At 37.4% G+C, this 20437-nt stretch overlaps 3 protein-coding genes across 4 annotated transcripts in view; 2 read left to right on the top strand and 1 right to left on the bottom strand.

Annotated features, from left to right (window-relative positions):
* The window catches only part of evpla (envoplakin a), a 22829-nt gene extending 18749 nt beyond the window's left edge, over positions 1–4080 (top strand). Inside the window, exon 22 of the mRNA XM_042758176.1 lies at positions 61–4080. Coding sequence (XP_042614110.1) covers positions 61–3402 — 3342 coding nt within the window. The 3' untranslated portion in view covers positions 3403–4080. The remainder of the gene's footprint in view (positions 1–60) is intronic.
* Positions 3928–16715, bottom strand: ten1 (TEN1 subunit of CST complex). The gene is made up of 3 exons (XM_019102295.2): positions 16492–16715; positions 6141–6298; positions 3928–5970 (listed from the first exon to the last, which is right to left on the bottom strand). Exons 1-3 carry the CDS (start codon positions 16578–16580, stop codon positions 5825–5827), a joined length of 393 nt encoding a protein of 130 aa, XP_018957840.2. The 5' UTR covers positions 16581–16715; the 3' UTR covers positions 3928–5824.
* Positions 16716–17116: 401 nt separating this feature from the next.
* acox1 (acyl-CoA oxidase 1, palmitoyl) overlaps positions 17117–20437 on the top strand; it is a 28543-nt gene continuing 25222 nt past the window's right edge. The window contains exons 1-3 of one of the 2 annotated variants that reach the window (XM_042758178.1): positions 17117–17358; positions 18197–18356; positions 19239–19399. In XM_042758178.1, coding sequence (XP_042614112.1) covers positions 17250–17358; positions 18197–18356; positions 19239–19399 — 430 coding nt within the window. In that variant the 5' untranslated portion in view covers positions 17117–17249. The remainder of the gene's footprint in view (positions 17359–18196; positions 18357–19238; positions 19400–20437) is intronic. The other variant, XM_042758177.1, reaches the window with a different exon arrangement.

Raw genomic sequence — 20437 nt, forward strand, 5'->3', positions numbered from 1 at the left:
GTAAAGTGTTCAAACTTATCACCTTTGAAATATTAACTGGTCTTTCCTCTGTTTACACAGAATGTCGTAAAAGTAAATGCTGTACAACAACAACAGATGCAGCAAAAATCAGCTGAGGACACTGAAGTTCTCCAGAAAGAATTAAAGGAGGAAATTGCAAAACGTACCAACGCAGAGAATAGCCTGAGCACCATTAAGAACAGATATTTATCTCTAAAGAATCGAAGAGGAGTAGAGCGAGTGGAGGAGAAGGAGATTCTGCAGTATTACCGTGATCCAAAACTTGAGGCCAGTGTTGAGGACTTTCAAAAGAAAATTCATGAAGAAGCACTGAAATGCACCAAAACACAGAGTGAGATTGAGGTACTGACTAGAAAGATCACTAGCCTAGAAAGTGAACTTAAGAACACCAAGCCCAAATTAGTGACAAGAGAAGTGACAGAGGTAGAGAAAGACCCTCAGTTGGATTTAGAAGCATCAAAAATTCGAGAAAACATAAGCAAATTGAGAAATGAACTTAAAGTTAAAGATCAAGAGAAAACTTACCTGCAAACAGAGATGACAATTTTGGAGCAAAAGAAGCAAAACATAAAAGAGAAGGTGGTGCAAAAGGAAGTAGTAAGACTGGAAAAAGATCCAGAAATGTTGAAGGCAGTTAGGACATTTGAGATGGCTATCTCAGATGAAGATGAGAGGAGCAAATCACTGAAAAGTGAAATCTCACAAACCAGGAGCCAGATCAGTTCTCTTGAGAGGCTCATCCCAACTTTGGAGCCAAAAGTTGTCACCAAGGAGGTGAAAAGGGTTGAGCAGGACCCTGGACTCATAAGTGAGTCTAAGGATCTTCTGACTACAATAGAAAAAGTGAGAAATGAGAATAGAAGTCTCATGACTGAGCTTAGCAACCTTCAGTCACACCATGTCCAAATACAACAGATGAAGCCCAAAGTGGAAGTCAAAGAAATCATAAATGAGAACTTCAGGGTGGCCCCTGAGACAGAGGCAGAGATGCAACGCTTGAGAAGGGAGCTTCAAGACAATAGTAGACAGTCCTCAGACTTTGAGAGACAAATTAGCCATGTCAGAACAGAGCTTGAAGTACTATATGCACAGAAACCCAAAATTGAGTATAAGGAAGTAGTTCAGGAGGTTGTAAAAGAGGAAAGAAGTCCAGAGAATGTAAGAGAAATACAGAGGCTCTCTGATCAAGTATATTCCCTACAAAAAACCTATAGTACTTTGCAGGATGATCTTATCCGTCTTAGAAAAGACAGAGATGAATGGAAGGCTGAGAAGTCAAAAGTGGAGACCAAGATTGTCACTAAAGATATTACTAAGTATGTTGATGACCCACTTCTGGAGAAGGAGGCAGATCGTCTCAGGAGAGAAGTCCGTGAGGAAACTCAGAGGCGCAGAACTATAGAGGAAATGGTGTTTGAGCTTCAGAATAAATATATTCAGCTTGAGAGACAAAAACCGGAGGAAAAAGTACTAGTGCAAGAGGTGGTGCGTCTACAAAAGGACCCAAGGCAGATCCTTGATCATGATAGGCTAGGTAGGAGTCTAGATGAAGAAGTGAAGAATCGGAGAAAATTGGAGCTAGAGGTGCAGCAGATGAGAGCACTCATTGAGGACAAGGAAATTGCCATCAGGAGCAGTGATGAAAGGCAAAGAAAGATCCAGGTGGAAACTGAGCTGAGACAAATAAAATCCAGAATCCATGAGCTAGAAACTGCCCCACCTCCTATTGAAGAGAACATAGTCATAGAGGAAGTTCTGAAAGTTGAGAGGGATCCAAAACTAGATAAACTGACCAATGGTCTTCGAACAGATATGGATAAGGAGAGCAGTGACATTATGCGTTTAGAGAGAGACATCAGGAAATTGACACTGGAGATAGAAATCTTGCAGCGAGAGAAGTCGGTTGAGAAGACCATCTATAAAGACGTTGTTCGTGTAGAGAAAGATCAGGCTGTGGAAGCAGAACGGTCTCACCTTAGAGAACAATTAATTCAGAAGACAAATGCCAGACGAGACCTTGAGGATGAAATCCACCGTCTAGACGAGAAACTGCAGCGCCAAGCAAGCAGAAGAACTACCACTTCTTTGGAGGAGACCAACTTGATTCATGATCAGGACAAGCTGCAAAGAGAAAAAGAAAACCTCCAGAGAGAGCTGAGAACTTTGGAATCTGAAAGACAAAACATTAGCATTTCATTCCACCAGCAGTCTAGGCTGATGAGTGAAAGAAATCAAATGAACAGGCAAAGAAGCATTAAAATGGAATCAGATGTTCAAAGGCTGGAAAGGGAGATCCTGGATGAGAAGGACACAATTCATAAGCGAGATAACATAATCAGGGAGCTAAAGAACAGCTTGAGGAAGGAGGATTCCTCAGAAACTCACACTAAAGAAGTCAATGTGTCCACAAAGATCAGCATCTTGGACCCTAACACTGGTAAAGACATGTCACCATATGATGCCTACATGCAAGGCTTCATTGATCGCAGCAAGTACATACAATTACAGGAACTAGAGTGTGACTGGGAGGAAATCACCAAAATGGGACCTGATGGTGAGATATCTGTTTTGCAAGATCGGAAGAGTGGCAAACAGTACTCCATCAAAAATGCACTAAAAGAAGGCAGGGTGACTAAATACCAACTACAACAGTACAAGGATGGCAAAATGCCAATCTCAGAGTTTGCTCTTCTTGTGGCTGGTGAAACAAAATCTCAGCCATACACCCCAGTTACCAGCCAAGCAACTCAACAGCTTAATGAAGAGTTCCCCATTTGTGGTGTGTATGATGTACACACTAATTCACCTCTAAGTGTCCGCAAAGCCATAGAGCAGAAGATTATTGACACCAACACTGCCCAAAAACTGCTTGAAGCACAGGCAGCCACTGGTGGCATTGTGGACATCACAAACAGCATAAGATATTCTGTCCACAAAGCAGCTGATCGAGGTCTGATTGAGTCCAGTCAACTACAACGTTTATTAAATGCTCAAAAGGCTTTCACTGGAGTTGAGGACCCTATGACCAAAGAACGTCTGTCAGTCGGAGAGGCTGTACAGAAAGGGTGGATGCCCAAAGAGAATGCCATGAGATACATGGAGGCACAATTTCTGACAGGTGGGTTGGTCAACCCCAACAGAGCAGGAAGAGTTAACATTGTGGATGCTGTCAGCTCTAAGATGATTGACAGCACAATGATGAGAGAGCTTCAGGAAGAGATCAACTATGCAAAGGAGCTGACTGACCCCATCACAAAGGAGAAGATCAACTACAAACAGGCTTTGGCTCGTTGTAAGACAGACCCACGATCAGGTCTTCCAATGCTTCCTGCTTCCTCAAAAGATTCTGCCTTTTCTTCCTCATATTTTAGTCATAAATAGCCACCCATAGTCTCATTGGTTTAAAAAATATGTAATTCATTCAAGTTTCTGTATTGTTGACTTAATCATTTCTCATTAGTTTTAGTACTGTAGTATCTATCACACACACACACACACACACACACACACAAACAGTAGTCCTGCACAAGTCTATAATTGCAAGGGTTGGTGGTTGCGTTGATTCAGTGTATTAAGATAAAAAAATAAATGGAATCCGCACATCAGAAAAAGAAAAAGTCCAATTAAATTTTAAGATAATCAATATATAATGTATGATAATAAATGTGTTTAGAAAACAAAAAAGCTTTTTAAACTTAAGATGAAAATAGTAAGATTTAATCTGATTTATACTATACTTGTAATACAACATACTGTAAATCTCAGGTGCTATAAAATCTGCCAATTTAACCACATTACTGAAATTAGATTGAACTTAGAGTCATTTAAAATCTCAACCGCTGAGATGCTTATGTTTACTTCATTTTATATAGTATGTAAAGAGGCAGAATACTGTAACACATAGAATGCAATTCATATATTTTTTATTTCCTTGGTATGATGGGCCAGAATTGCAATTTCTGATTTATAGTCATTATACTTTTATGTCTTTAACATTCTCTGTAATTTCTGAAACTGCTGTCAAGAATCATTGAAAATAATTAAAAATGCAATGAATGACTTCTGTACTGTTCTTTTTTTGTTGTTAAATTTACTTTGTTTTTACTAAATGAAATAAACATGTACTGCAAGAGAGGTATCAGATATATATTATGCACAAGCATATCCAAGGCATTTTAGTAAGCAGCACACACACTGCAGTGTATCTTTGTAATAGCACAAAATGTATAATTTTCTTATAATTATTATTTATATATATATATAAAAAAAAAAAAGAATTATAGTGTTTTTACCTTTTGTACTTATGGCCACATTCACACAGCAGAAGAATACGGTTGTCAGTCCTGTATTTGAGTCCTCAATATAGTTATGTTCACACACAGTATGATTATTTACGGGTGTGACAACTGCATTCTGTAACCGAACTCACACCAGTACATTTTCAGGACTCACAACCGCATTCTCGGAAAACACGCTGTGTGAAAGGAACAGGACTGGACAACTGTCAAAGTGTGAGAGAGAGTCTCTCTGCTGTGCAAACACATTTCTACAGTGTGTTGCGTGTTTTCATGTGTGGTTTCAGTAACCACACATGTGACGGAGAAATGAGCTGTTTGTCATATAAAATTTTTAGATCCAGTCTCCTCCAGAGCCACTCTTTGTCAGTTTTGTGTTCTTCGCTCAACTCAAATGCTCCTCTTTCCACACAAATATAAAAGCTGCTGTCGGTTAATGAAGATTTGACAGATGAACTTGCGGCTCGATTGGAGTCTTGTCATGCCAGAAAGTGATAAGACTTTCATTGTTTTATGTACGTTGCCATCTTTGATATTACTTTGGTCACCTTTAAGTAAATGCGGTTGTCAATCCCAAAAACTGACAGTGTGAACATAGCCATAGTATACACAGGGTTTGTCATAAAGGCTACGGGCTAAGGAATACGGTGTCAAGTCCGTATTCCTTACCAGTAACCATAGCGACAGTGACCAAAATAATATCACATTCTAACATGACAAGAGTCCAGTTGAATAACAATTAATCTGTCAAATCTTTATTAACCGACAGCAGATTTTATACTTGGGTGGAGAGCAGAGCATTTGAGTCGCACACAGAACACAAAACTGACAGGAGCAATTCCGGTGGAGACTGCATCTAAAACTTTCAGATGACACACAGCTCATTTCTCTGTTACTGTAAGTTACAGAAACCACACATGAAAACACGCAACTCATGGTAAACACGCATTTGTGCAGCAGAGTGGCTCTCTCTCACTGTAAGACATGACAGACAACTAGTTTTCCAGTCCTGTTCCGCTCACACAGCGCAGGTTTTCAGAGAATGCGGTTGTGAGTCCTGAATATTTACTGGTGTGAGCTAGGTTACTGAAGGTTGTCATGCCTGACAATAATTGTATTGTGTGTGAACGTACCCATATTAAGGACTTAAATACAGGACTGACAACTGTATTCTGCTGCTGTGAGAACGTGGCCAAAGTTTGAAACAAATACCATTCAAAATACAGCAACACAATATATAACTGAAGAGCTATTCCCCTCTGCTACAAACACTGCCTATTTTACTTATTTATTTTCAAACATTTAAAAGTAGATTTATTTTCACTAATGTAAAAAAATCGAATTTGATGATTCACATCTACTTGCTGTAAATAAACATTACAATCCTATGCTTTCTGAGACGTTGACACAAAGTCATATAATCTCAAATTGTACAAAAACACAACAATGAAAAATATTTAACAACTAATCACATTTCAAAGTTTTTTTTTTTTTTTTATACATGAGGGCTAACAATGGGGAGCTTGCTCATGAATCTCAGGCATTCTCTCCTTAAAGAAACATCTCTGTTCCATAATGGCCTTTTGCATTAGTATGAGGTCTACACCATCAACATTACTCAAAGCACGAGCATGTAGAATAACTCCACTTAATCCTGGAAGAAGAAGCAAGAGAAAATTCTGGTTAAAAAACAAACATAAAATACAACAGATAAAAGCACATACATTCTGAATACAAACAGAACCAAACTGCTTCTGGATTTAGACTTAGAGCAGGCTGGAATTACAGTTTATTTATATTACTGTACATCATACTCAAACTCACCATCAGTCTTTTCAATTTCACCAAGAACAAAATACTGAGCTCCAAGTGTGGGCTGGAATGGTTCAACAAGTGTTGTTTGTACAGACACATGGCACTCTGCAGAAGATTGCTGACCACTTAGAACGGCTTTGGACCCTTCTGGCTTGTAACTTATAAGTCTAGATGGAAAGACAAACACAAGCTACTTTTTTTTTTGTTTTGTTTTTTAGTTGAAAGAAATACATAAATGATAATAAAAATATTTAAGAAATAATAATTAAGACCATTAATCAATATTTACTAGGAAATTGTAAAAAGTAAAGCTCAGAAACAAGGAAGAGTCAAATCCAAATGCACTGGTTTAATAATATAATAACAAAGGAACAAAAGTTCATGAAACCAAGAAACAAAGAATCAGAACCAAGCTCACCTACATTACAACAACAAACAGAAAGTACCTGACAATGAAAACTGGTAACAAAGGAATGAGAGGACTATCAGGAATAACAAGGGGAAACAGGAAACCAGAAAAACAAAATCTTTCTACTACTAGTAAAAGTAAAAGTCTAAAACAGAACTTGTTGCAGCTACCTTAATTTGACTGCACACAATTATAAGTGGGAATATCACCAGAATTTCAGCATCCTCTAATGCACTGTCTGTCAATATTAAGAGTTAGTAAATTACTAAAAACCAAAAGTGTGTAAGACAAAAGACCAAACTAACCCAGCCTCTTTCCCTAGCTCTATCTGTCATTGGATCACCAACCTTCTGACAGACAGGTAGCTAGTGAGACTGTGAAAATTCACATCCAACACCTGCACAATCAGCACTGGTGCCTCCCAGTCATGTATTCTCTCCCCACTGCTCTTCTCCCTGTATACCAATGACTGCATTGCAAAAGATCATTCTGTCAAGCTTCTGAAGTTTGCAGACAACACTACAGTCATCAGCCTCATTCAGGATGGTGACAAATCTGCATATAGAAGAGAGACTGAACAGCTGACTGTCTGGTACAGTCAAAACAAACTGGAGCTGAACACACTCAAAACTTTGAGGATGGGTGTAGACTTTAGAAGAAACCCCTAGCACTCCCCCCCACTCACCATCATGAACAGAACAGTGGTAGCAGTGGAGTCATTCAGGATCCTGGGCACCACCATCTCACAGGACCTAAAGTTGGAGTTCCACATTGACTCTATTTTGGAAAAGGCCTAGCAGAGGCTGTATTTCTTTCACCGGCTCACTTCAAGGAAGTTCAACCTGCAGGTGCTGCTTCTGCAGTTCTACTGCCATTCTATAACTGTCTGGTTTGGCTCGGCTACCAAATCAGACCTCAAAAGACAATAGTTGATAGTCTGGACTGCTGAGAAAATCATCAGTACAGCCCTTCCCACTCTCCAAGAACAGTACATATCCAGAGTGAGGAAAGGGGTTGGAAAAATCATTCTAGACTCCTCACATTTAAGCCACTACCTCTGTTAACTTTTGCCGCCTGGTCGGCAACGCAGAGCATTGAGCACCAGAACAGCTAGGCTTAAGACAATTTTCTTTCCTTAAGCTATCTAAATAACAGTTAAATGTCCCCAAGTACGATACACAACACTATTTATACTTTATACTATTTATACTTTATATTTAAAGTACAGTATGCACATATCTCTTATACACATTCCCTTGCATTTGTGTATAACATACAGTGGGGAAAATATTTATTTGATCCCCTGCTGATTTAGTAAGTTTGCCCACTTCACAAAAATGAAGGGTCTGTAATTTTTATGGTAGGTTTATTTTAAAGGGGCGATTTCAATTTTTCCTTTCTCATGAAGAAGATCTGTAAAGTTGCAAAGACTAAAGTCTCAAATTCAAAGAGATATTCTTTATCAAAGTTAAGACTCTGCCAAGCCCCCCTAAAATGGCTCATTCAAATATTCCCCCACGTTTACGTCACTATGTGGAAATATTTTCATAATGCTGCCCAAATGTTCACGCAAAGAGAGAAGGTGTGGTTTCAGTAACCCCAGTTAGTGTTGAAGCAGCCATGTCAGGGAGATGCTGTGTGTATCTAGGCTAAAGCAAAAGCACTTTATTTGGCCTTCCAAATGTAGATGCATATAGGAATCTTTACAGGGGTCATATGATGAACATTATTTTGTGTATTTGGTGTAATGAAATGTGATTATGCAGTTTAAGGTTCTAAAAACACATTATTTTCCACATACTGTACATTATTGTTTCTCCTCTATGCCCCGCCTTCTAAAATGCGTCGATTTTTACAAGGCTCATCGGTCTGAAAATCGAGGTGTGCTGATTGGCCAGCTATCCAGTGCGTTGTGATCAGTGTTGGTCATCTTACTTTAAAAAGGTAATTAGTTACAGTTACAAATTACTGCTCCCAAAAAGTAATTGAGTTAGTAACTCAGTTACCACACTGTAAAAGTAATTAGTTACTCAGCAAAGTAACTGTGACGTTATTTTTTTATGTTCTATAACGCTATTACGTTCTATAACATCTTTAATATCAAAGATGTTTATATTAACTGATTGAAGAATGAAAACACTATATACAGTATTTAAGAACATTTGGTATTTATTTGAACTCAGTAGATTGCAGCCTGCCATATGATATGCATAGAAATAAAAACATATAAAAAATAAATATTGAAAATAAAATTCAAGTGCAAAATTAAGACACACAAATGTAAACTTGGGTAAAAAGAAACAAAAAAAGGAAAACCTGGCCATTAGTGCAAATCTCTGTAACTGTATATTAGGCCTACTGCACAATAAACAGAACACTATCCAACTCTTAAATATTCAGTACAGTAACGAAAATAAATATTGAAAATAAATAATGTTCACACACTTTGAATTCAAGGACACCTGTACTTCCAGTTCAACAACGCTACCTTTGAATTTCCCCGGCTCTTCGCCATTGTCGCTGACTTGTGTTTAGAGGTAGTCAGAGCATGCAGTGAGACAGCGTGAGCAGGGCACCGCCCACCCAGCCAATCATCATCGCATTTGCAACGGTGTCATCATCTCCAGCCCTGCTCTCTCCAGGCAGCTGATGTGTAGCCAAAGCATGACACCTCGCGCTTTAAACATAAAACCCATTATAAATGTGATATAAACATGATTTCTAGTCGTGTCCTCTTTTAGAAGGCCAAACAAAGTAGTTTCGCTTTCTCAACGAAACAGCGTCACACACCGCGGCCTAGAGTGAGCGGAGGACGGCTTGGGTGAGCAGAGGCGGGCGGGCTTGAGAATGGCCTGGCCTGCGGATTCTACGAAGTATGAACACTCTCTGTTGTTTAAAGTGATAAAATATAACTTAATTCCCACCATATTTCTGATATTATCTATCAATCTAATCTGATTAATTTGATTGTTCACTTTTATTTTAAATCCGCGAGTGCAGTGCACCTGCATTGCGTTAGCACTCGTTAGCTTGTCATTAGCATTTCCATTCGTGCCTATCGCTGTTTTCTTTTCTCCTCTCCTCTCTCTCGCTACTCTCTCTCTCCGGTTTTTCACAAGTTCATCAATCAACTGTGGTAAGAATCTTTCATCAAGCACGGTGAGTAATGGCTTCTCCTGCTATTGTTATTTGCACTGCTTGCCACATGTACAGTTTATCTCTCTCTGTCGGTGAGGAGGGATTCACATGTGATAAATTCAGGGAAATAGTTAGGCTGACAGAGAAGATTTCAGAACTAGAGACACGCATCCAAACTTTAATTGAGGACAGTAAGAATGTGAGGGCTCTAGATACGGCCTTGGATGAGTCTAGCTCAGGGAGTCCTGTACATTGTTCGGTTCAGGTAACAGCGCCTTTGCAGCAGGGCAACTGGGTGACTGTGAGGCGGCATAGTCGTGGGTCTAAACACCACTCTTCTGTTCCGATCAAAATATTAAACAGGTTCTCCCCACTCAGTGATGCACCCACTGAGAAACCTGATAAAAGTGCTCTAGTTATTGGCGATTCTATTGTACAGAACATGAAAATAGAGTCACCAGCCACCATAGTCCAATGTTTACCGGGAGCCAGAGCGCCTGACATCTTAGCAAATTTAAAAGTGCTGGCTAATGATAAACGTAAATACAGTAAGATTGTTATTCACACTGGCGCTAATGATGTTCGACTTCGCTAGTCGGAGGTCACTAAAAATAACATTAAAGAGGTGTGTGAACTTGCAAGCACGATGTCAGACGCTGTAATATGCTCTGGTCCCCTCCCTGCTTACTGTGGTGATGAGATGCATAGCACATTGTCATCACTCAATGGCTGGATGTCTAAGTGGTGCCCGCAGAATAACATAGGTTTCATAGACAATTGGACGAGCTTTTGGGGCAGACCTGACCTGTTGAAAAGAAATGGTCTTCATCCCTCCTGGGGTGGTGCCGCTCTTCTCTCTAGAAATATAGCACATAGTCTTAGAGTTTGTACTTGACTAACTGGGACCCAGGTCAGGAAGCAGACAGACTGGCTAAACTGACCGTCTGCTAGCCGCCTCACGTCACAGAAGTCAGTTAATTCTTTCACCTAGATATCACACTATAGAGACTGTGTCTGTTCCCCGAACTAGAAAATACAAAAAACGTCCAAACCAATTTAAGAGCAACAATTTAATTGAGGTTCAACAAATAAAAAACAGATGCAATACGGATAAACAAATGATAAAGCTTGGCTTATTGAGTATCAGGTCCCTTTCTACGAAAGCACTTTTTGTAAATAATATGATCACTGATCATAATCTAGATGTGCTCTGTTTGACAGAAACCTGGCTAAAACCTGATGATTACATTATTTTAAATGACTCTACACCCCAAGATTACTGTTATAAACATGAGCCACGTCCAAAAGGTAAAGGGGGAGGTGTTGCTTCAATTTATAACAATGTTTCAGGATTTCTCAGAGGGCAGGCTTCAAGTATAACTCGTTTGAAGTAATGGTGCTTCATATAACATTATCCAGAGAGAAAAATGTTAATGATAAATCCCCTGTGATGTTTGTACTGGCTACTGTATACAGGCCACCAGGGCACCATACAGACTTTATTAAAGAGTTTGCTGATTTTACATCCGAGTTAGTGCTGGCTGCAGATAAAGTTTTAATTGTTGGTGATTTTAATATCCATGTTGATAATGAAAAAGATGCACTAGGATAAACATTTATAGACATTCTGAACTCTATTGGGGTTAGACAACGCGTCTCAGGACCTACTCATTGTCGAAATCATACTCTAGATTTAATACGGTCACATGGAATTGATGTTGATGGTGTTGAAATTATGCAGCCAAGCAATGATATCTCAGATCATTATTTATTTTTGTGCAAACTTCATATAGCTAAAACTGTAAATTCTACTTCTTGTTACAAGTATGGTAGAACCATCACTTCTACCACAAAAGACTGCTTTGTAAGTAATCTTCCTGATGTATCCCAATTCCTTAGCATATCCAAAACCTCAGAACAACTTGATGATGTAACAGAAACTATGGACTCTCTCTTTTCTAGCATTTTAAATACAGTTGCTCCTTTACGCTTAAGGAAGGTTAAGGAAAACAGTCTGACACCATGGTATTATGAGCAGACTCGCACCCTAAAGAGAGCAGCCCGGAAAATGGAGCACAGCTGGAGGAAAACAAAACTAGAGGTATTTTGTATTGCTTGGAGGGAAAGTAACCTATCCTACAGAAAATAATTAAAAACTGCTAGATCTGATTACTTTTCGTCTCTTTTAGAAGAAAACAAACATAACCCCAGGTATTTATTCAATACAGTGGCTAAATTAACGAAAAATAAAAAATCAACAAGTGTTGACATTTCCCAACATCACAGCAGTAATGACTTTATGAACTACTTTACTTCTAAAATTGATAATATTAGAGATAAAATTGTAACCATGCAGCTGTCAGCTACAGTATCGCATCAGACAGTGCACTATAGATCCCATGAGGAACAGTTCCACTCATTCTCTACTATAGGAGAGGAAGAATTGTATAAACTTGTTAAATCATCTAAACCAACAACATGTATGTTAGACCTTATTCTATCTAAGCTCCTAAAAGAGGTGCTTCCAGAAGTCACAGATGCTCTTCTGACTATTATTAATTCATCATTGTTATTAGGATATGTCCCCAAAACCTTTAAACTGGCTGTTATTAAGCCTCTCATCAAAAAATCACAACTTGACCCCAAAGAACTAGTTAATTATAGACCGATCTCGAATCTCTCTTTTCTGTCCAAGATACTAGAAAAGGTAATATTCTCACAATTATATTCCTTCTTAGAGAAAAATGGTATCTGTGAGGATTTCCAGTCAGGATTTAGACCGTATCATAGTACTGAGACTGCTCTCCTTAGAGTTACAAATGACCTGCTCTTATCATCTGATCGTGGTTGTATCTCTCTATTAGTGCTATTGGATCTTAGTGCTGCATTCAACACTATTGACCACACCATTCTTTTGCACACACTAGAACACTTTGTTGGCATTAATGGAAGTGCATTAGCATGGTTTAAATCGTACTTATATGACCACCATCAATTCGTAGCAGTGAATGAAGAGGTATCATATCGATCACAAGTGCAGTATGGAGTACCTCAAGGCTCAATACTAGGGTCGTTATTCTTCACGCTTCTCATGTTACCCTTGGGAAATATCATTAGGAAACACAGTGTTAGCTTTCTCTGTTTATGCTGATGATACTCAGCTCTATATTTCTTTGCAGCCCGGTGAAACATACCAATTTGAAAAACTAACGGAATGCATAGTCAATATAAAAAACTGGATGACAAGTAATTTCTTACTGCTAAATTCTGAAAAAACAGAGGTGTTAATTATAGGACCTAAAAGCTCTGCATGCAATAACCTAGAACGCTCTCTAAGACTTGATGACTGCTCTGTCAATTCTTCGTCAACAGTTAGGAACCTAGGTGTGCTATTTCAGGGGTTCCCAAACTTTTAAGCCCGCGACCCCCATGATAAATGCACTGCTGCCCCGCGACCCCGCACCCCCCCCCACCACCTCAACAACCCCTTTTTTTGGAGCCTCCAAACACCTTTAACTTTAGCAAACAGCGGGATACGTTGTGTTGCTGCGCGTGATGTACGTACGTAACTTGATTGTGATTGACGCTGACGTAATCTCGTAATGTCTGGGACAAAATTACAAACTGAATTAATATATAAATATATATATATATATATATATATATATTATATATTTTTTATTTGTATCAGACTTTTCTGCAAACACCATTTAACAAGTATTGAATTAACCCTTTCACACATAAGTTTAAAATATTCTGGCTGACCCCCCAGCGTGAGTTTTTCAAGGCGATTGTTATTTAGATGTGTCACTTTATGGTTTCCATGGTGACGCGTCATTGCTTGTCACGTGACACACCGCAGAAACAACAGAGCTGAATGAATTATGATCTGCTTTTATGTCATTTTTCCTTTTTTATTCAAAATATTCACAAATTTGTTAGATATGGCATGAAATAGCTGATATTCCAATTTTCAAATATATGCAAGTGGAAGTGTTTTGTTGTTTAAACACCTTTATAACGATCGCGTTAGTTGAGCTGTATGCGCGATGGGCGCCGCCATCTTAGTTTGTGCCGCAGACACAGTTCAGAGAATCGGATCTGTTGGATTTACAACACGTGAATTCATCCACTTCTCCCGAAATACATAAAAGTAAGTGGATGGTGAACTGGGAGAATAATAGAGTAAACTTTAAAGTTACTTACACAATGTGTATCTGATATGCATAAAACGTGTCTAATTATAATGGAAAGGATTATTATCGCCTCGTCCTTTTACATCAGTGTGTATTTTACAAACTCTAAATGTATTGTTTTTTTTAGTACGTATATGTCTGAAACCTAAAATAAACATTATGTGGTTGAAAACTCTGAAAAGTTCTGATGACAGCTCTGAGCGCGCCTGTCTCTGGCTCAGCGCCAGCCAACGGGCGAGAGCACATTTGAATTTCACGTCATACACTGACCGGTGTGATCGTACACTCCAGGGACCAGTCTAGACTGATCACACCGGTGTGATCGTACGTGCGAAAGGGTTAAATTAATTGCAACAAAAATATATAGGGCCTATATATTTTTTCACTATATATATTTATACACTTTTTTATAGAAATCATCTCGCGACCCCTGCGCCGGGGTCCCGCGACCCCCCCCCCCCCACTTTGGGAACCACTGTGCTATTTGATAGCAATCTTTCCTTAGAAAGCTACGTTTCTAGCATTTGTAAAGCTGCATTTTTCCATCTCAAAAATATATCTAAAATACGGCCTATGCTCTCAATGTCAAATGCAGAAATGTTTATCCATGCATTTATGACCTCAAGGTTAGATTATTGTAATGCTTTATTGGGTGGTTGTTCTGCACGCTTAGTAAACAAACTCCAGTTAGTCCAAAATGCAGCAGCTAGAGTTCTTACTAGAACCAGGAAGTATGACCATATTAGCCCAGTCCTGTCAACACTGCACTGACTCCCTATCAAACATCGTATAGATTTTAAAATCTTGCTTATTACTTATAAAGCCCTGAATGGTTTAGCACCTCAGTATTTGAATGAGCTCTTGTTACATTATAGTCCTCCATGTCCGCTGCATTCTCAAAACTCTGGTAATTTGATAATACCTAGAATATCAAAGTCAATTGCGGGCGGCAGATCCTTTTCCTATTTAGTGCCTAAACTCTGGAATAACCTACCTAACATTGTTGGGGAGGCAGACACACTCTTGCAGTTTAAATCTAGATTAAAGACATATCTCTTTAACCTGGCTTACACATAACACACTAATATGCTTCTAATATCCAAATCCGTTAAAGGATTTTTAGGCTGCCTTAACTAGGTAAACTGGAACCGGGAACACTTCCCATAACACCTGATGTACTTGCTACATCATTAGAAGAATGGCATACGCTAATATTAGTCTGTTGCTCTCTTATTCCGAGGTCACCGTAGTCACCAGATCCAGTCTGTATCCAAGTCAGAGGGTCACTGCAGTCACCCGGATCCAGTACGTATCCAGACCAGATGGTGGATCAGCACCTAGAAAGGACCTCTACAGCCCTGAAAGACAGCGGAGACCAGGACAACTAGAGCCCCAGAGACAGATCCCCTGTAAAGACCTTGTCTCAGACAACCACTGGGACAAGACCACAGGAAACAGATGAATCTTCTGCACAATCTGACTTTGCTGCAGCCTGGAATTGAACTGCTGGTTTCAATCAAATGATTCATTCAAAATGGCAAGTTGACTGTCTTTATGAATGGATCTCTGAAAAATTGGTTCACTGATTAATTCAAAAACAAATTAATTCAGGAAAGATGCAACGCAGTGTTGCTCTGAGACACACAACAGCTCAGCTCTGGGTTTGCTTGGAACCATTTAATTTGACAATTTTTAATATGACACCGCCTGGATTCATCTGAAAGAAGAAAGTCATATACACCTAGGATGCTTTGAGGGTGAGTAATTCATGGCCTTATTTTCATTTTTGGGTGAACTAACCCTTTAAATTTTTTTTTTAACTCGTTTGATTTCTATTGGTTTGTAACATTCTAAAAGCTCTTTATTCCAAAGATACTGCAAGCTAGTCAGTGTATTCATTAGGCGTAATGTATTGTAAGTTGTTTCAGAGGCATAAGGTATTGAAAGTATTACATACAACAATAATAAAACAGTGCATTGACATAATATATATATTACATATTACATGTATTTATATATATATATAGTATATATATATATATATATACATATATATACATATATATATGTATATATATATATATATATATATATATATGTAAATCTGGTTTTTAAAATTATTTCATTTGTATGCTTTTTTGTGATTTTTCGTGAATTAAAATCAGCCAGGGTCAGTTTAAACCACAAACATTATGATAAGTATTAATTATAACAACAGGATCATCTAACCCATATCAATCCCCTTTTTAAATAATGGATAATAACAAATAAGATTTAATTATTTTGAGCACTGAAATAGTAAATGTTCCTGGTTTTCATTTAAGAAGTCTGTTTACCTTAACATATGTATACTGGCATTCAAACAAAGATACAACATACAAACATGTTTTATAAATAGCCTTTTTGATATAATATCAGTTTTACATGAACATTAAGAAAGGTTACTCAAAATTTAACCTACTACACTAGGATCAAAGCTATTTTCCATTAGTAATAAATACAGATGTTCGCAGCACTTCTCTGACTTAAATTTGACATTTAAATTAAACATATAGTGGGGTTAAATGAATAAAAATCGCACCTAAACATTTCTGACAACTTTAACAATTGTACCGACCTGCCATACGTTCGGACTGAAGCACCATCTTTCACCAGGTCTGTATTGATCTCCCAGAGGAAGTGAAACAGGGCTGGAGGAGGCAGCATTTCATAAATTCAGTTTAACTGTGCATCTAGAGGCCTGGGTCATTAGAAATTAATAGTATTTTGATACGCTGCACATTAAGACAACAGCGCCATGCCGCAGTCACGTGACACGTCACCAGGAAAGAGGTATGCGGGCTCTGGCGCACTTCCACATACATTTAATAAACTGACCAAGCATCAGTATGTTCATTTATTTATTTGTTTATGTTTTATTTACATCATAAATATTTTTATTTATTATTTACATTTTATTTTCTTTGTGTTTATGTATTTTGCGTTCACCATTCTTTTTTTTCAACAGTAAATGCAAAGTCAAAAGGAATGTAATTCACCCGTTTGGTATGCATCTTAAAACGCAGTTAATAATAATAATAACAATAATAATAATAATAACAATACGGAATTATGACTCTTCTGCCTTATTTTTTGGGAGATACCAGCCATCGCGGCTTTACAATTGGAAAAAAACGTAACCGTAATCTTGGATCACGTGTGCCTTGAAAACCAATTTGTTAACGCTTCTATTGGTCAACTTAAAACTGACGTCAAACTTCGCCCTTCGAGGAAGTAACAAACCCCAGTAGGCCAGAGTTGAAACGTTATACAACATAAATAAAAGAACACAAAGCAGTAGGCACATCGTCCAGAAGCAACTCGAACGGAACAGTCATGAATCCTGATATTAGCCGTGAACGCGAAAATGCATCTTTTAACCCGGAGATCCTTACCAACATATTGGATGGTGGTGCAGAAAAGACACGCAGGAGGAGAGAAATAGGTAAGCTGTGATCAGAATTATCAGATTTTATCTGCATTGCATATATATATGTATATGTATATGTATATGTATAATTTTACAGTTGTTTTTGAATGCAAAAAAAAAATGATTTGATTTGATATGTTTTTAATTTGATAGGGACAATAAATGTTAAGGAACATTAGTATAAAATACAAAACGTAAACAAGCTGGATTGTAGCAACATTGCTAATTTACATCCGCAGGCCCTATGCAGGTACACCACTGATCTATATATGACTATGTTCTATATTATAGATCAGTGAGGTACACACAAAAACAAGTAGTCAGACATGCATACAACGCTACATAAAACACAAATAAGTTACCCCAAACACATTATTTAAAATTTCTACAAATGTTAACACAACTGATTCGTCTTAAGCCATTTTTTTATGATTATATTTAAATTTGTGATAAGTAGAACATTGTCTTATATTCCAAAATTTACTCTCTATTAAAGACAATACTTTCTGTCCAAATTATGATATTTAAAAGTGTGATAAGTAGAACATTGTCTTATATTCCAATATTTACTCTCTATTAAAGACAATACTTTCTGTCCAGCCACTTTATCTATTTTTCTACTCTAAAATAAACATAACTTTGTAACTGTTACATAACCAAATTGTATAACTAAAAAATGAAAGAGGTTTAAAGTTTCAGTAGTGTAAAAAAAAATATCTATCTCTGTTTCTATTTCTAATTCTGTATCTTAGATTCTCAGCCAGAATTATTTAGAACTAGTTTGAGACATCAAGGTAAAAAGATAGAATAAAAAATGGCACATCACCTGTTGTGCTTTGTTTTTATTTCCTAGAGTCTCTGGTTATTGGTGATCCAGACTTCCAGCATGAAGACCTGAACTTTCTCTCCCGCAGTGAGAGATATGATGCAGCAGTGCGGAAGAGTGCTCAGATGATTCTGAAGCTTAGGGAATATGGTATTTCTGATCCAGAGGAGATCTACTCCTACAAGAGGTTTGTGTATTTGCCATTCAGGAATACTGTGCCATTGTATGATGTATAGAGGATAAAAAACAAAAGTTTTGAGGTCCATATAAAAACAGACTCTCCTTCAAATGCTTGGGTAAGTCTACACTTTATGATTAGAATTAATTTAAAGTCTTAAAAATAGGAAAGTTAACTGAAAGTAGTTGAAAGCTGAAAGAAGAATATAAAAGTAAATAATGAGTGCCCTGGTGTTAGTCACCTTTGTCCCAGCATCTTTGTAATCAAATGACAAGTCATGTATGGGTTATGTTCTTGCTTCATTCCAGCTGTTCCTTCATAGAGCCTACATTGCTGAAATAATCATCTTTTTTTTACTGGTTTTATCATTCAAACAATGCATTTTTCTGGACGTGGAGTAAAATATCCTGTTTATTTATTTATTTATTTATTTTAATCTAGTAAATATGTTTTTGTCACATTACGTTATTTACATTTTTCACCAAACCAGTGGTATGAAGTTTAAAAAAAGGCCTGTGAGTAACATGAAAGCTTATTTTATTTTTACAGTCAAAGGCAAGTTCCAAAGTGTTTGCAGACAGCCTGAGCAAAGGTCTCAGGTTAAAAGTGTGTCAAAGGGAAAGGAACTCTACTCCTGTTCTCAAACTGAAATAGTTGAAGCATGGTTGAAAGTTCACTTTTAATACACATTTAGCACTATGTTGCACTAATTTTAGTTAATGCAGCCATTGTTAACTGTTAATTTGTTAATAATTAAAAGCAGGTCTATATAAATGTGTAAATACATTTGACTTTAAAAAGCACTTCTGGAAACCAGTGTAAATTTCTGTAACTGCATATCTGGGTGTTTCTCTACTTGAAATTTTATATCTGTTTGTTCTTATCCTGCAGTATTGTGAAGGGTGTGTATCAAGAGCCCTTTGGTGTCCATTTTGTCATGTTCATTCCCACCTTAAACAGCCAGTGCACAGCTGAACAGCACAAAAAATGGATCCCGTTAGCCGAGTCATTCCGTATGTTAGGCACCTATGCTCAGACAGAGCTGGGGCACGGTCAGTTCCTCTCTCAGACAATTATGGGAAATGTACTTTTTTATACATATTTTTTTATTGTAGGCCAAACTGAAAGTGTTGTACTCATTGGGTTCAGCACTAACAATGGACATAGTTAAGTATGACCCTTGCAGGTGTTGACAGCTAAGTATGGTCATATTTAATTGTTTACTGTCTATTAATCATACAGAAATTATGAATGCAAGTCAACCAACATGTGTTATGTTTATCTCGATTGCCAGGTCTGGTCTTGCTTTTAGTGTTTGTCTTTCTATGAAATCTCTTAGAGTACTTACCAGTTAGTTGATACGGTTTTGTACTTACTATTTAGAAAATGGTTCTAAACAGTACCAGATTAGGGTTTTTCTACAATAACAGAACCATGTTGGTGCTAAATAGAACCTTAATGGTGTCATAAAGAAACTTCTAAATAATAGTTTTTAAAAAGTATTATTTGTTTATTATGTTATTTATTAATATTATATAAATCATGTCAATTAGGTACTTGTATTTTTGATTGACACAGAAAATTACCAAACAATTTTTTTTTTTAAGTTAGCAAAAATGACAGTGCACTAACAACCGTTATTAGCTAAGTACATTAATAAATGATAACATTTGACATTTTGAAAATGAGTAATTGCATAAAGAAATGAAACAAATCAGACACAAAATATATGCAATGAAGTGAGTTCCATTTGAAAACATCTTGTGAATTAGTGAAATATTTTCACAATCCTCTGTGTATTATTACATGCTTGTATTGGTGTAAATGATTCCAGTTCGAAGTGAGCATATATGTTCCATTCAAAGGGAATTAAAGCGTGTGAGGCGTAAATTTAAAAAGTATTTATTTACAGAGGTATATTATGTCACACTTCTCTAGTAAGTTTCGTCTGTGTGTGAAGACGCTACGTAGCACAAATCTGTGAATGAATGTTCCGAAGTGAAGTAAACTTCAACGGAGCAAAGAACACTGTATATCGATTATGTCAATTTGAACACAGTTCATGCACGGAGGAAGTAAAACAACAATAA

The sequence above is a fragment of the Cyprinus carpio genome, chromosome A6 (assembly GCF_018340385.1).
Source record: "Cyprinus carpio isolate SPL01 chromosome A6, ASM1834038v1, whole genome shotgun sequence".
NCBI lineage: Eukaryota > Metazoa > Chordata > Actinopteri > Cypriniformes > Cyprinidae > Cyprinus > Cyprinus carpio.

What these genes read in the sequence shown, in the direction of transcription:
- ten1 (XM_019102295.2), bottom strand. Translation starts at nt 16,580, where the DNA reads ATGCTGCCTCCTCCAGCCCTGTTTCACTTCCTCTGGGAGATCAATACA. An exon ending in TCAGTCCGAACGTATGGCAG is followed by an intron (nt 6,299 to 16,491) that starts GTCGGTACAATT and finishes CTTTCCATCTAG; the next exon opens with ACTTATAAGTTACAAGCCAG. An exon ending in TGAAATTGAAAAGACTGATG is followed by an intron (nt 5,971 to 6,140) that starts GTGAGTTTGAGT and finishes TTCTTCTTCCAG; the next exon opens with GATTAAGTGGAGTTATTCTA.